The sequence below is a fragment of the Plectropomus leopardus genome, chromosome 21 (genome assembly GCF_026936395.1).
Source record: "Plectropomus leopardus strain MGB_pleo_1.0 chromosome 21, ASM2693639v1, whole genome shotgun sequence".
NCBI classification, from domain to species: domain Eukaryota; kingdom Metazoa; phylum Chordata; class Actinopteri; order Perciformes; family Serranidae; genus Plectropomus; species Plectropomus leopardus.
Window position 1 is genome coordinate 4,294,998 of NC_142196.1, and position 17,337 is coordinate 4,312,334.

At 37.2% G+C, this 17,337-nt stretch overlaps 2 protein-coding genes across 4 annotated transcripts in view; one reads left to right on the forward strand and one right to left on the reverse strand.

The window, feature by feature from the left end:
* Positions 1–17,123, reverse strand: part of ift74 (intraflagellar transport 74) — a 73,489-nt gene extending 56,366 nt beyond the window's left edge. The window contains exons 1-9 of one of the 2 annotated variants that reach the window (XM_042510810.2): positions 16,937–17,123; positions 14,054–14,187; positions 12,834–12,975; positions 12,132–12,180; positions 11,940–12,038; positions 11,599–11,659; positions 10,312–10,371; positions 10,086–10,147; positions 980–1,118 (exon numbers count right to left, since the gene is read on the reverse strand). In XM_042510810.2, the coding sequence (XP_042366744.2) occupies positions 980–1,118; positions 10,086–10,147; positions 10,312–10,371; positions 11,599–11,659; positions 11,940–12,038; positions 12,132–12,180; positions 12,834–12,975; positions 14,054–14,182 (741 nt within the window). In that variant the 5' untranslated portion in view covers positions 14,183–14,187; positions 16,937–17,123. Of the gene's footprint in view, positions 1–979; positions 1,119–10,085; positions 10,148–10,311; positions 10,372–11,598; positions 11,660–11,939; positions 12,039–12,131; positions 12,181–12,833; positions 12,976–14,053; positions 14,188–16,213; positions 16,396–16,936 lie in introns of those variants that run through there. The other variant, XM_042510808.2, reaches the window with a different exon arrangement.
* Positions 1,097–11,317, forward strand: LOC148185982 (leucine-rich repeat-containing protein 19-like). 2 transcript variants are annotated; one of them, XM_088072320.1, is made up of 7 exons: positions 1,097–1,144; positions 4,075–4,185; positions 4,365–4,612; positions 5,456–5,567; positions 5,950–6,037; positions 7,601–7,816; positions 7,923–11,317. In XM_088072320.1, the coding sequence occupies exons 2-7, from the start codon at positions 4,084–4,086 to the stop codon at positions 8,249–8,251; spliced, it is 1,095 nt and encodes a 364-aa protein (XP_087928446.1). In that variant the 5' UTR covers positions 1,097–1,144; positions 4,075–4,083; the 3' UTR covers positions 8,252–11,317. The 2 variants fall into 2 exon arrangements, with proteins under 2 accessions (XP_087928446.1, XP_087928445.1); XM_088072319.1 differs by lacking the exon at positions 1,097–1,144 and adding an exon at positions 1,911–2,097.
* Positions 17,124–17,337: the final 214 nt, after the last annotated feature.

The following is a 17,337-nucleotide window of genomic DNA, read 5'->3' on the forward strand; positions in this document are numbered from 1 at the left end:
AGTACATTTATTTTACATGGTGGTCATACTACAGTATGAAATATAAGAATTACAGATAAGACAGGGGAAGTGAGGCTTTTTACTACGTCTTCTCTAAACAGAATGATAATGTGACTTGTATAAAAAAAAGCCAGCAAACAACAAACAAGTCAAACTGCAGGCCGAGCAGTTTAACACTACAATAGTACTCATGCATCATGCAAACATTGCTGTGCTTTTCGAAATCAAGCTTTAAAAAATATTATACATTAATATTACTTTCTACTTTCATTGAGTTTGATTTTTTTTACCAACATCAGTCCGAATTATAAATATCAAATATTCATTCATTTTCAGAATTTTAACCCTTTAAATGCCAGGTATTTGTAATGATGCCACTATGTGTTTAGATAAAAAAAACACAATGAAAAAAACACAAATAATGGATTATATTTAATATACTACATGCAAAGTAGATTTATTTTATTTATTATTTTGGGATGATCACAGCCAAGGATACGTCAATGATTTGCAGCAACATAGATTGTGAAAGTGCACCTAATGGAAATAGCATGTATTTTCTCCATATGCCAAATATGGTTAAAAATGGCGCCATCAGGCGGTAAATAGTAAAATTCCAATACAAAAGCCCAGAATGACACCCAGAAATAAAACAATGCATGTTTTTATGCTTTGATGGCTGTGGGATAAAAATTTGCAGTTTGAAAGTGTTTCAATGGAGCATTTGTTGCTCATAACAGCATGAATGTAACAATTTTGTTTACAGTGTATGTTAGACTTATTGTCATAGCTGAGCTGGAAATTCCAAGATTGAACAAAAATACACAATCTTGACAAAATGTATGCAATATAGGTGAAGGCAGCAAAATTATTAAAAAATAAGGATTGAAAAGTGTGTAAAATGCACCAAACAGTCACTACAGAATAATGAGGACAAGAGCAGTATCATACCAATATTAGGCTAAAACTGCATTCATACCTGTAGCAGTTCCTCATTGGCTGCTGTCATGGCGAAATACTTCTCTTGCTTTGCAGCCGGCATCGCCTGGATGACCTCATCAGCAACCCGCCTTTCCTTCCTGATTTCTTCTTCTATCGCCCTGATGGCCTCCTCTCTTCTACACAGCAAACACAACAGGGAGAGGTATTTTGTTTTTTTAATTTTTACTTTATCTTCATTAGTCATTAGCATGTGGATGGAGACATGTGACAAAGCCAGGGCAGATAAGATAGACAGATGTGTAGATAAAGAAAAGATGCAGAGAAGGGACATGGAAAACGAAAGCAAATCACTTCCTTGCTGCCTTTCCTTCCCCTTTCCCTCCTTGTGTGTCTCACTTTCTTTCTTTAAACTGTGTTACTTCTTTCTTCTTCCCTTCTAATCAAATTACACTCCTACCTTCTTTTCAATTCAATTTTATTTATAAAGCGCAATATCACAAAACACAATTTACCTCTAAAGGCTTTACATCATACAACGTCCCTCTGTCCTCGTAATAAGTATTTTTAATTCATATCTGGATTTAACAGGGAGCTACAATGGGAGAAATATGATCTCTTTTCAAAATTCCCGTCAGTATACATGCTGCAGCATTCTGGATCACTTGGAGAACCTTAAGAGACTTGCAGGAGCAACCTGATTAGGCACTGCAATAACACAGCTTAGAAGTAATATCTCTTTCATCTATTTCTCACTTTAGTCTCTTTTCTCTAACATATTTCAAACTTCCTTTACATTCTTCTGTCTTCCATCCTAACTCTAATCCATTACTGTAAATCCTTCTCCTTTGCTTTCTTTACTTGATTTCCTTCAGCCTTTAGACTTAAATCTTCAATAGTCATTAGTTCAATTCATTACTTTGGCTTTACTATTTCAATTTTCAAATGAAAAGTATGTCGCATGTGGTTTTAATATTTAAACCAGAAGTGGGAAAGCAGTAAAGGAGGAATGACTTCTTCAAACATAATGTTTAGCAAGCAGAAACTGTGTATGTAAGCCGGCAGGTTTTACAACAAGGAACAAAGGTCATTTGCTGTGCTGGCTGCATCACGCTGACAGGTGAACTGAGGTTCGTCTGAGTGCCCCTTGAAGCACAGGTAAGTGGTTGTTGTTCAGCGATAGAGAACAGTACCAGAATATGAATAAAGTCAGCGATGACAAACATGACAGAAAGTCGACAATAAAGACACTGACAGATATTGTACTGGATGCAGGTTAAAGGTTATTCAGCTGCAGTAAACAGATGGGCTTGTTCTTCACTGAATTTCAGTCTCAAGAAGTTGAATGTGTTTGTTTTCTCTAAAGTATATCAGGAGACTAAACGACTTCAGTGTGGGTGTGTTGGTGTAATTGATGACTGTGTGATGTCCTTTAAAAAGAGAGCTCATTGACCCAGGTTTCATATATACTGTGCCCTTATCAAGCTGTATGCTGAAATGCGTCAGTAGATGTGTCTGTCCATTATATGTGTCTATGTAAATGGGTGGGAAATCTTCATGTCCTAGTCTTAGTTTGATTAACGTGTTGACATGGTTCTGTGTAATGTCTCGTCTCAGTTATCAGAGTTCATAAGAGAGGCTGATATTAGTGTCCAGGAGAATTTGTGCTCTATAAGTTAAAAGTCAAGCATGTAGGATTTAGGGCCATCTACTGGCAGAAATGGAATACAATATAATATGTATGTTTTCTTCAGTGTATAATCAACACTATCATGTTTTCTAACCATTGTGTATTCCTCACGTTAATATGAGCAGTTTATATCCATACAAGGAGCAGGTCCTTGTCCATGAAGATCGCCATGTTGAACTAAAATGTTTCTACAGGAGCCCAGAACAGACAAACTAAACAACGTAAAAATGTTTTATTCAGTGTTTTTACAGGTTTAACTCTCTAAGTACATTTGTTTTGGAGTGGAAGATAATTCATGAGGTAAAAACCTCCTGAATGTCATAACTTAACAGAGAAAAATGGTGACCACACATTTTAAGGTGTAGGGCTAACAGCCTGATTCCGACATAAACAGCATTGGGAAAACACTGATTTGTAACATGAAAATGCTTTATTTGGAGTTTTTGCTAGTTTAAATCAACTGGTCTGTTTGTTTTGGAGAGAAGGAGATCTCTGAAAATAATGTGGCACCTGCTAAAAACCTCCTGAACAATGAACACTAAAGGAATTCTAACTGGGAGTTTAATTTTAGCTGGTTACAATCTACAATCCTCACTGCTGGCCGCTACTACATCTCCCTAAATCTCACAAACTGAACCTTTAATAAACTGGGAAATCAAAGGACTGTAAAGGTATGTCACTTTCACATGGATGTATTTAAAGAGTTCTTTAATGAGAGGCTCAGTTAGATGAAAGTTGTTTGATTGTCAACCTATAAAAGAGACTTTTTCCCCCCAAACTCTCTTTACTATGTTTAGAGAGCAATTTTCACTATATTCTGACATTTTACTGCCTAAAAAACATTAAATATTCGATGAAAATAATATTTTGCTGCAGCCATACAAAAGAGAAATATAAAAACTTGGAAAACATTTTTTTGTTTTTGTTATAAATCTGCTTCTACTTTTATATTTTGAGCGTAAAAAATGATTGGTGGTAAACTGCAACAAATACAGTAATAAGAAAGCGGAATCTGTAGTGTAGTAAAGCTACGTTTGACCAATAAAACTGAACTCAAAGCGATCGAATAGGCAAACTCAAAGACGTCTGCAATGAATGAAAAGTAGGTTTTAATGAATGAGTGACTGGCTGCTGGTGAGTGCTTAAAATCAGAATGATGTCATTCCTGAGTTGATTGCATTCCAGTACAATTTGGAAAACCAAGATGTTTTTAGCTTAAACAGATCAAGCCGGGGTGTTGACACAAGTGTAACAACATGTCTGCAGATAGAAACCGGACAGGACTGTTTGTTTGGCTGTTTTAGTGAGACACCAATAAGACAGCAGTATATTACAACAGTATATTACTACAGTTTTCACTATTGTTGATGTGCAGAGTAGCCATATTGGATTATGAGGCACCAAATCTTCCGTAAAAAAGAATCTGGGTTTTCTGTTATTTTCAGGGTAGGATAATGGAGAGTTGCCAGCAACGTCTTCTTGTGCTGTGGTTGGCTGCAGTGGTAGCTGTGAATATACTGGGAACTAACGCTGAGTTTGTGGAGGAAGAAACTGTGGTAGGCAATGCTCTATCTCTCTATTCTTTGTTGTTGTTGTTTTTTGTTAACCTTGCACTCACAGTGAGTGGAAATGATTCATTTTTTGCTGTTATTGTCCAAGCGACAATGGTTTATCTGCATGTATTTATTCAGATTGTTTAACTGATTGTAATACCTGTTCATCCATCTATTGGCAGGAAAAGAACTCAACCAACAATCTTCTGAAAGTCATTCCTCATAGCAACAACAGTTCTAATGTGACCAAACTGGCGATTGAGGGGAGCCTGATCACTCTGAGTGAGGCTGACAGACTAGCCCTGGCTAGTTATCCCAGACTGGTAGAACTCCACCTGGATGGTAACCAGGTGACCAGTATACCAGCCAAGTGCTTCTCTGTGGCACCAAACCTCAGAGTGCTGTCTCTGTCCAGGAACAAAATCAGCAGGTAAATGAGAGAGCAAATATATGCTAGCTTCTTTTCTATATACACATTTAAGTGTCGAAAGTTGACAGTATGCAATTATGCATTTGTTAGAGTTTTGTGTTTTCTGTTACCACATTTGGTTTAACTTGGGGGAATGTTACATCTCTGTACTGCATGAGACTTTCAATATGCACAGACCAAAATAAGGCGAAATATCTGTTCATGATTAGCTAAGAAATTGTCTGTATCAGTGCTGTAAGTATGACTGTAACAGGGTTCCTGCAGCTTAAGGCTTTTTTAATGCCACTTTGACTTAAGTTTAAGACCAATCTTCTAATAACAAAAATTAATGGACAATTTTATTTTCCCAAATGTTTATTGTAATATAAAACATAACTTTTTTGTCCAGTGAAAAAGTTAAATTATCTACGTTAAATGTTGAAAAACCCCTTTTTAGAGTGAAACACATGGAAGATGATGAACATATTATATTATTATAAGTATCTATTTGGTTTACCAGAAGAAGTGGAAAATGTCTGGCATTTCTGGCTGTTTTCCAGCATGAGAAATTTTTTTTTACAGAATTATTCAATCAAAAAAAGGGGATGTTGCCAATTATTTATGAAATTTTACAATGCAACATCAGAAAAAAAAATCACAAAATCCAACACCCCATGTCTGAGTATTTTAAGACTTTCTAAAGATCAATTTAAGTCAATTTAATACCAATTAAGGCCTTATTTTTAGATTTATTAATTCAATGCCTTTCAAGATGCTTTAAGGATATGCAGGAACCCTGTGTAACGGTAATATGTGTATTGCTATTGCATTTACATCTGATCCTACTGATGACTTTTACTGCAGCCTGGACCCTGAGTCTTTCTCTGGTCTAGATGTCCTGACCAAGCTCGACCTGTCCCACAACCTGCTGACAAGTCTCCATTCACAGCTATTCAGACAGCTGAAAAATCTGAAGGTAACACCCCAAATTCCATGAAAATATTGTAGGATGATTCCTCAAAATGTGTTAGGCTTTCTATATTTATTAGAATTAAGTTAAAATAAATAAATAAATACATAAATATATGTGTGTGTGTGTGTGTGTGTGTGTGTGTGTGTGTGTATTATGTGGGCTAAAACTGACTATTACATAAAATATAATGAAATCTTGTGTTATCCTGAAATTCCAGTTGAATTCTTCAATGTTTAAAATGCTAAAGCAAATATGTAGTTATCAGTAGACCAGAGTCATTTCTATGCAAAAGAAAGGAAACACAGCAAAGTGTAAATCTTCCCAAGCCATCGCGTTTTCCAAGTTACTATTAATGCATTAACCTGACCCAGTCTGGTCTCATTAGGTGCTGAACCTGCAGAAAAACCCGTGGAATTGTTCCTGTCCGCTGCTGAGCAACATCAGAGAGGTCCAAGCAGCTGGAGTTACCATTGGTAATGATGATGTCCTTTCTGCAGCTTAAAGTTTCATTAATATAGCTGACATGTGACATCTAGGCTGGTTCAGATTTCTTGGAGGACCTACTTTTAAGGTCTCATTTGATCTAATATGAGAACTTCCATCTTCTCAGTACCTTAAAGGTGTAATAATCCCACTTTCAAATTCCATTCATGTTATTCCTATGGTCTAAGACAGTCCAAAAATATTAGGAAACATAAACAACTCACTCCTAAATCCAAAAGCTGAAGTACAAAAGCTTAAATTTAGTATAAAGTCTGGAGCTGCTCCAAGGACAGATGATTGGGAAAAAGGTTCTGGAGGACACTGAGAGCACCCAGGGTAATGTTTTGAGTATAGACTGAATCCCAATGTTTATTTGCAATAACTTTGAGCAGAAAATTCCTGTGTTATAGCAAGATATAAAAATGCCCACTTAAAACATGTTTATATATCGAGTTAAGCGTACACTATATTTAAAATACTTTCACCACTTTACCTTGCAGTTGGACAGCATTTCCCGACACGTAACTGAAGCTGTTATACCAAAGCCACTGACAAAAAAACAATAATTTTACTTTGTAGAGAATGGGAGTTGCTGGTTTACAGCAGTTGGTAAGTGTGTATGGTAAAGCAAAGGAAATATTTCACATATAGCATTCACTTAAACTGATGTTCATTTCTGTATGTGGGTGTTTTCATGTGGCTAAAAAGGTTTTACTGCTGCCCCTGTCCACAACAGTGCATTGTTTAGCTTCGGTGCTTGTAGATTTGGTTTATCAAAGACACTAGCAAATCATCACAGTACATAAAATAAGAAACGTCAGATTGGTTGGACCATTAAGTTCAACTATCTTAAATGTTGGTTACGGCTGAAAATGAAAACAGAAATAATCAAATTTGCCAATTTTTAAGTCTCTACATTTGAAACCAATCGTCAGGTGATTGTTGGTACTAGCAAAAGGTCATTGTGATTCTGTCTGTATGGACACATTTTCTTCTTACAGAACTGAAAACACTACAATAGAATAAAGCTCATTCGAGTATGAAAAAAAAAAATCCTTGTCTATGGAGCAGTCAGACTTCATACTCAATGGCATCACAAATTTGTGGCTTACTTTTCTGGTTTCTGGCTTTCTCTTGTCACAAATACTGACTGACCATTAAAAACAACATTGGAATTCTCAATTTGTGAATGGTGTTCTGATGGTGTTTCTCATTTTGCCTTTTTTTGGCTCTTTCAGGTTTTTTTTTTATTAAACTGATTTTGGGCATAAGAGATGATGGTTCAAATAATTCATTTATTACAATTGTCTTAGCAGGTGGTACCAGAACATGCATTTAATCTCTCTGTAAATTTTATCTTGGGCTGTTGTAGCTTTAATCTGACAGGATACACATGTGCCGCTTTGTCATCAGAACAGATTGTTGTGACAGGGGTGCTTACTCAGATGTGAATAAATTAAACTGTTGTCATATTAATGTAAAGGGGTGCATGTTTGAAAGGGGCTTAAATTAAATTGTATTTTTATTATACTTTTCTATGTACGGCTCTACAGAGGGACTACAAGTCACATGTGCTTCTCCAGAGGAGCAGGCTGGAAAGGATCTTTTGCAGGCTACAGCTATGTGTTACTCATCATCATCACCACCCATTGTAACTACAGACCCACAGACAACAGCAACAAAAACAGTCATCTCCCAACAGCCTAGGAGCTCATCCACTGTGATGAAGACCAACCTGACATCAAGCCAGAACCACAGCATCAACAGAGGTATTACCAACTCTTCTGTTACACATTATGTGGACTTAAAAACACAACATGACAAGCTTAACAGACTGGTCTCTCCTCCCTTTCTCCATCCTGCAAACACAACTAGACCAGACGCCTGTCAACGGCAACTCCTGGAAGTTCACTGCAGGTGTTGTAGCTTTAGCACTCTGCACCTCCATGCTCATCGTAGGTGGCATAAAGGGGCCCTCCTGGTACAAGCTCCTCCACAACTACCGTCATCAGCGACTGCACCAAGAGGACGATGAGGAGGACACTGTGTCAACAGTCTTTTCAGAGACAGGGAGATATCTGAGCCATCAGACATTCACCTTTGAACAAGAGAACGGGCAGATGGAGGAGGAGGAGGAGGAGGAGGAGGAGGAGGAGGAGGAGGATGGGTATTTTGAGGATCCATACATCAGAAGGGAAGAGTGACATGCAGGAGAGGAGACTTCAGCTGAACCAGGAAGTAGCAAAAAGCAGCTGGTGAGCAGTGACAAGACGAGGAGGCAATTAGCACAAAAGAAAAATCTGTCACTTCTGTGCTCACTGGAGGATTGGTTTAGGCTACGTAAAGAACATTTCTTGTAGATCTGATATATACGGTATATATCACATTAGGTGGAAAATTTGAGGCTAAATAAAATAATTTAGCTATTTATGTTCTAAGTACTAGTTGGCACCATCATTCTAGGGGTCACTAAAACATTGTCCTAGCTCTGTTTCTACAATAACTATAACATCTGAGCCCTTTTTTTTTTTACTAAGACGCCCTTTTTCCTGGCTGACAAATACATGGAAGGCCCACTCTTAATTGATATAAATAGATCTGGATCTTTACTCTACATGTCACACTCAGCTTGGTTGCATGGCATTACTTAGAAGAGCCACTTTGACTCTGAGATGAAAGTTAGGATTAGAGATGCACCGGCTGCAGTTTTCTTGGCTGGTTTTAGAACTTTGAGAATTCAATTGTGTGTTCTTACTGACTGACTATTAAATATGTTTTACATTTTCTCTAAAACTGCACCAGGTGACAATACCTTTTCTCACTCGAACAAACTTAAAAATAAAAAAAAGAAAAGTGTTTTTTTTTTTGCATAAATAAAATACACCTAGAAAAGAACTGCAGTAAATCCCTCTTTATCTAAGATGTGTTACTTTACCAACAGACAACACGTCCCGCAGATCTATATATGCAACAAATGATGTATATATCAGAGTGAGAATCGTGTTTATCAGGGTCTAGAGAGAGAAAATTCTTTATTATTTTATCTAAAAAAATATATATCTATTTACTCGGTATCTATTTTCTGAGTAAGATATCGCTTTGGTCACGAGAAGTGTCATTCATACTTTAGAAAGAGTTAACATCAGTTTGCTGACATTCTGGTGATGGTAAAAGAGGACAAACTTCATAGACCCCATCAGTACCAGAGACTGTCTGGCTGCAAATTTGTATTTTTTTGTGTAATCTGGAGCCCAATAATAGATAATATAGCAGTTAATATCCGTGATTTACTGATTATACCATTTTAAAGGTTGCTCCTAAATCCTAAATGTAAGAGATAAGCTACAATTAAAAAGCCAATATTGTAAGCACTTATTTTGTGGAAAAATGTTCCTGAAATGTACTGATGACACCCAAACTTAACACTTTAAATTCAGAGGATTTGGATCTAAATTAAAAATGTGTTATTTAGCCTTTAAATCACCATATCAAGGTGTTGTTTTTAATCAAGGACTTTTTTCTTTCATCTTCCTCTGATAGCAGCCAACAGCACCATCTACTGGACAAACTCTGCTATAGTCAAAGAGAGGAATCAGTTACTGATGACTAAAGACTAAGAAAACCAAGCAGTAAAATAGCTTCATACATGTTTTTCAAAATAAAAATACACATTTTATGGTCCAAATTAGATGTTAGGATCTATGTTGGATGTGACGACTAAATTAGACTGATTGGCTGTCAGTATTTCTATCAATTATGAAATCACTCTAGGAGTGATCCAAACCACATCTTTCATCACTTTCGTTGTCGTTAATTATGTTGTAGTGTGACTCCACCATGCACTTGAGTTGAAACAATTTAAAATACTATCAATTTATAGTTGTCGCGACTGTTCTTGGTATGGACTGCTCTTTCAGAGACTTCTTTATTTGGGGGTGGAAGCCAACATTAAATGAAAATATGAACAGGATATCCTGACATAAATCTTTACCCCAGTGATCTCTGTGTAATAACCAGAATTAAACGTCCAGTACTTACTCTCTCCGCTCAGTGAAGATGCTATCAATGCTTTCAGCCTCGCTGTCATTCTGGGCTTTCAACTGGGAGGGTAGAGAGGAAGGAAAATTACAGGGATGAGCGGACATTCTGAGTATATTTACAATGAAGGACAGTCTGTCAAATTTATAATCAAAAGCAGCCACAGAATCACATATTCTTTTTAAAGCAGGAGGTATCAGAAAAGTGACCTTTACGTTTTACATACAATATTGTAGTCATTGATCATTTCCTCCATCTCTGTGTTGGTGTTGAGCTTGTCCACCAGCTGAAAATACAAACATAAAATGTGCAAACATGAATAACAAAACTTAAGCTACAATGAGTATCTTTACATGATGTTAATAAAAGTCAAACTATTGTGTTAGTCCATTTAAAATCCATGTAAACATTTTAGTTTGACTGAAATTGGACTAAATTGAATTTCACAAAATCGAACTAACACACCCCGATAATGATATTGACAGTCAAGCTACTTTGTCAGGTAAACACCTCAGTCAGACTTTAACTGGACTAGGATTTCTGCGGGTGCTCCTAGTCGCTGCGCTGGCCTCCGTCTGTGTTTACGAAGAGGGACTGTTCGTCACTTATGAGGGGGGAAGAGATGCTGCAAAACGGGTCAGGCATTTTAAAAAGAAAGGTGAGGGACATACAACTTGAAAGGGTAGTATTTTATATTCATTTCAAATGACTGTTTCCCAATGGAGTCTGGTGTTTTTTAAAAATATAATGGCATGACAAAGAATTTGAAGTTGGTTTAAAACTAATCAATAACGGCAGAGTTTGCTTAGCACTTTTTGATTATATGTACATGACACAGCTGTTTTCTAAACTGAATTTTTTGTAAATTAAACAGTTGCAACTGTGATTCACTCTATATCATAGACTATATATATAATTTAGGTTTATTGCAACTAGCTGAAAGAGAGCATAACTCCACCTGCCGTGAAGGAATCTGACATACTTCTGTGAATAAATCAATCCTCCCCCGGTGCTTGTATAACTGGGACAAGGACAGTAGTCCAATTAAATGGCCTAATCGAGCATAACTCGACAAAATGTACATGTAAACATACTGACTGATAACGCAGCCCATTGTCAACAGTTCAAGACTTTTCAAAAACCTTGTATTATAACAACGCTGAAGCTTTTGAGGCACTCTACTAACATTCAAATGATGTTAAGTTGATCTAAATAAAGTGATTTAACTATGACCAACCATTCGCCATCATTCAATTGCTGAGCTGTTTGCCTTCTATATTTTTACACTCATTGGAGATCATTATGGATAACTTCTACTCTTTTTTTGTGACGACGTTTTAGTGCTTTACATTTTCCCCCATTTTACATTCTGATATTGTTGTAATTCATGTTCAACTGGTTGCTTGTAATATCCAGGATGCAGAACTAAAGATCTTCCAGCAGTTACTCATTGAAAATATGAGTTATAGACAATATAGACAATAACTAAAACATCTAGTTTACAGTTATTTACCATGTTGTAGTCAGCAAGCTGGCCCTGTAGATCCTTAATCTCTGCAGCCAGGCCTTCAGCTCTGAAGAGGAAAGAAAACAAAGGTGTTATGTAACTGTTCATTATTACATTCTTTTGTTTTATCATATGTTTTATTACAAGAGCCGCTTAATTTGTAGCCAGAGTGTGCGACACTTCACTTTCTATTATCATATTAACATATCCTTTTTTCCAGTCATTGAGTGTATCTCCTCATACTGCAATACTGCAGTACAGTGAGCCTTAATAACACAGGAGTACATGGTCTGTCTTTTATTAAAAAATGTACAGTGACAGCACGAACTAGTAAAAACACCACTCACCTCTTCTCATAGGAGAGATAAACAGAATTCTCCTGACGGTAGTTGTCGATCTCTTTGTGCAGTTTGCTGGTCTCGGTGGTTAACTCGTTGATTTTACTCCTAACAACACAACGGCAAAACATTCACTTTCACATGGTAAAGTGACCAGTGTATACCAGTAGAATGTTTGAGAGGTTATGCGTTACGTGTTACCTAAGAAGGCCCAGGTAGTAGGACTTATCCAGAATCTGTCTTTGAGGTCCTGAGGTGGTGGAGAGAAAGAGATGTGAGACTTCAGTTCATTTTATTTTTTGTCCCAGAGGACAAATCATTTGCAGCAAGTGTAAAACATAATAAAACACATAAAGAACAAACAATATGATACAGAAACATACAACAGTTGACATTCATCTGTACACAGGGTGACTTGCACCTGTGCACATTCAAACTCCACAGTAGCAGATTAGTAAGTGTTCACCATAACTCCATAGGGCCGATAATTATTTAGTGAGCTTTAATATTACAACATCTCCTGATAACGTAAACCATTTTCAATTTAGTTAACAGCACTCTGAATAGGTCATGACAGTCAGAAGAATGTAGCATCAGGACGGCACCATTAAGGCCAATGCTGCAATATAGCTCACAAGTACTATATGTTACTGTCTGTTACTGTCACTCTCTCATCAACATCTTCATCATCATCAATACTACAATTACACTGTGTAAAGCTACTGTAACCCAAACATTGGCATCATAATCATCATCATCAACAAGACAAGTATAGTATGTACTGTTACTGCCACTTTATCATCATCATCATCGTTTCAACATGGCTCAAAGTGTCTGCCCTAAATGAAACCATACATATGCAAATCTATGCGTGTTAAAAATGTCAGCTCATGTCACAGTTACCTTTCATGCCGGTCTTCATACCACTGAGCCCCTGTTGGGTCACAGGTCGGTCAGTCACTTTGATCTGTGCTGAAAGGACCCCAGGGGTGGCGATGGGGATGCCGCCCCTCATGCCAGGATGACCACTTGTACCTGGAACCATCTGGATTGAAAAGGAAATAAAGTCTTTACCTGCTCATTTGTAGAAAATGTTACTGCTGACAGTGAAATAAAATGCTGCCTTAGTAGATCAGGTGATAATCACATCCAGATCCCAAATACAAGCACTAACTTTCCTCCCACTAAAAGTTTAAGTGTATGTTATATTGAGAATATTTTCAATTTTTGACCTTGCTGTCAGAGAGTGAATTCTGACAAAGCTGTTACATCTCTCTCTTTAAAGCCAGACTCCATTGACAAAAACAGTAACAACTGAACACAAGAGATGATGGTGTATAATTACCTCAGTCAATTTTTTTGTTTGTGTTATTATTTGACTTTAGTGTTTAAATGCTCAGTTTGGATTTACAAAAGTCACACAATAACACAAACTAACTAACTGATCAAGGCAGCAACTGAAGTGGTTAACGGCTTCCCTGTCAGACAAATATCCTGAAAGAATATTAAACCAGCGAAAACACTCTCAATATAGTGTACACTCAAACAGATATTAATATTTTTGGGGTGGGCCTTTTTTAAGTGGCTAAAATACATTTTGCTGCTGCCCCCCATCCACAGCAATACAGTGCTTTGCTCACCTGCTGCTTCTCCAAACATCTACTGTAGACAGTACACTGACCATGGATAAATATCTCACACAACCCCACTTCAAAAGATCCAAACTCTCCCTTTAAGCTGCAATAAACGCTTGATTATCAGGACATGGTCTCAAATGATATTGTTTTCCTCTTTGCTACACAGAAAAACTGAATAGAACTTTTGAGTTTGTGCACAGCAGTTTAAAACTGCACTAAGTTTAACCAAAATCACTTAAAAAAATCTGTTTCACAAAATAAAAAAAAAAATGTAGTTCTTTTAATTTAGATCCACCTTTCTGAGAAACTACAAATGTGGACATAAAATATGGTCATTAGAGGCCAGGCCACTGAGAGGTACTTTTTGGACTTTTGTGCTTTTCTAGTTGATATGATGCCCGTGACTTTAGCAAAGATCCCAATATACTCCAAGGAAGAGCACTTGTAACCCCACACTAAAATGCATCCAAGCTGCAGTTGACTTACCCCGGTTGCGACACGGATAGCTGTAGGAGGTGGTCGGACAGCTGTTGGGGGTCTTCCAGTGCCAGGGGCCACAGATCCACTACGGCTCATTGGGCGGCCAATGCTGGAGGGAGGTCGCTGACTCGCCATGATGCCTACGGCCCATGAACATATTAACAGAAACAATGATCAAATATTTGTTGATGATGACCGCACACATTCATACAGCCGAGTTGTTCTGCTATAGCTCAGTGCTGATTGTAATGTTTGATTGGTGACAGCAGTAAAGAGGACAGTAAAATGTATAATGATGAATGGTGTTATGCTTCAACTGATTTTGTTCTGGTAACACAAATCCCAGATCACAGAAACAGTACTTGCTGTATTAAAGTGTGTTCTTCTGTTGAAAGGTGTTTGCCCCTGTTAAAATGTAGTGCCCTGGTGGTTGGGGTTGGGAGGGGCACAGGTGTACAGGGACTAAGTGAGTAAATATACGTTCAATAAGTTTTTCTTATAAAAAACAAATATGGTTAGATTTTTAATAGAATAAAATAAAAAGAGTTTGGGCCACATGCTCAGGATAAGCAAAGGAAGGATTGGTCACGTAGCTCCTATGGTTTACCAATGTTTGGCTGTATTAATCAAAGTTGTGGTGCGTAAATGACAATTCAGGGATGCATGATATTGGATTTTTTAAATTCAATATGCTGATATATAACAACTCATTTGGCCAATAATCTGTAGATATATCTACTTTTTTCCTCCACCCAAATTTAAAGATCATAAAGTCTCTTCTGTAGTGGAATTAAAATCAAATAATAGGCACTCCAACCATTACGGCGCCCCTGCAGATGGAGAGCTGAAATTTAATACTTTTCATTGTATTTAATGTCAATTCATTGTGAAAACTACATGCTCACTTTGTCATTAAAAAAAAAAGGATATATATCAGCATTTTGGCAAATTCCAGCACCGACGACATGGCAATAATAATATAAAATATAGCACAGAAAAAAATGGGGGATGCGCATACAAAAATGGGGGAAAATATAAGGAAATATTAAAAATTATAAGATAATGAATATATATTATAAAATAGATAAACTATAAATAACAGATATAAATAATTTAAAATAGAATTATGTGAGGTTTTAAAGTAAAACTTAGTACTAAAATGATTAAAACAAAGAAAAACACACTTTGATTCATGATAAAACCATACAGTGATAATTGCTATAAGTACCAAAACATAAAAGAAAATGAAAGGTTTGGGTCAGTTTTAGATAGGGGAGAAACACATATTGACGGGGAAACACTAACAAAAAAAAAAATTGAAGAGGATTCAGATCCAAAAACAGATGGCATTTTGACTGAAATGATCACTTTTAGGTTCCACTTTTTCACATTATCTCATGTTTGGCACGTGGGAGTAATTTATTCTGATGAAACTACTTTGATGTCTGTATGTAGCCAATTCTATGATATGAGACTTAATTCTGGCAACACACACACACACACACACACACACACCTGACACTATCGTTTGAAAAACCTGGATTAAGAAGCACAAACCCTCTGACAATCCTTTGACTTTCTTAGGACAGCTACACAAGTACATGGATCTTGACGTGAAATCTGTCACAGCAATTAAAAGATGCGGATTTGTTTTAAGGCTAGCTCATGAACTTAAATCACACAACAGATAGCTATGAGACAGACTCCATGTGGTCTGTGAACGCGATTCCATGCAGTGTTGTGGAAAACAGCGTTTCTCTGTTTAACAAAGCACAGCGCTCTGCCATGCGCTGCTGCTTGTTAGCGTAATTAAAAGGCACATTTTAAAGAATGGAAGCAAACAAATAAAGCCAAGTTGCTCATTAAAATAGCAAAATGCAAAAAAATGCAATTTCCAATCACAGTTTCGCCATAGGAGTCTCGCTAGTTAACAGTTAGCTGCATAAATGCTTGCTATGTCGGTGTTGTATTGACTTTCCTACCGAGTGACAGCGATAGCGTACCATAAGCTTTGTGCAAGTGAGGTTATCTAGAAGAAACATCTTAACATGAATTATAGCTAAACTCGCGTTAGCCATTTTGTTCACCACACAGTTACCATTAAATGACTTCACCTTTAACTAGTTATCGTGGAATATCTTTGTTCCGCTAGCAAGTGTTTCTTACCTTAAACTGGACTCCGCTTGCTCGTTTTCGCTTACAGCAAATGTCTTTCTAATTTTTACCCAAGGTGGCTGTTTGGTAAACCAATTCACATTGAGGAAAATGTCAACTGAGGGTAAGAACTAGCATGCGAGCTAGTTGGAGACTGAAGATGACATTAACGTTACTATGGTAACTGTCTTCTTCTCTGATTTAAAGGTGCATCGTACACCAGCGTTACAGATATACCGCCACCTATTGTACCGGAGTTATGTACCAGAGCTTTACATGTGTAAACAGGCCTCAAATTCATAAAAATATGCATGAACTACATGAAAGCACAAACAAAAAGAATGACACAATCGAATTCTACATCTTTGAAGGCAACAAAGAGAGCCCCACAATATTCCCTCGTTTTCCCATTCGTCCCTAAAATCCCCTCCGAGCTCCCGAGGGCAGCTGCCATGTTCTTTACACGCAGTCCCACTAGAGGTCAGCGTCGGTCTTTGTGTCTGCTTTAGCGGAATACGAATGCTGCCACACACTCATGTATAAATTTCAATTTTTCTCTCGTGCCTTAATTTATGTATTAATCACTTCAGAGAATGTATGATAACAATAAAACCACGAGCAGTAGCCCAGGGGAGCTGTATTACTGAGAAAATGGTTATCTATCGAGGAGACGTTTTTTTCCGTGAAGACAACTTGACATGAAATATCAAGAAAAGCAGGGCTGTAACCACTTACTGAAGCTTATTTCCACGACGGTATCCTTGAGGCACTTTTTTTAGTATGCTAGTTAACTGACAGGGCTAACATGTACACCTACGTTTACAATAATTTTCTATTTTTCTGCCAAAAGTTACAGTTTCGCATAGATGCAACACACTCAGGGTACACACAAAGGTGTTTTCACTTAGGCGCTAATTAGGTCCCTGCTCCTCACTGCAAAACACCGCTTAAAGGGTCAATTGACCCCAAAATCAAAAATACACATTTTTCCTCTTACCTATAGTGCTATTTATCAATATAGATTGTTTTTGTATGAGTTAGGAGTGCTGGAGATATCAGCCTTTGAGATGTCCGCTTTCTCTTAAATATAATGAGACTAGATGGCACTCCGCCTGTGGGGCACAAAGAGACAAAAT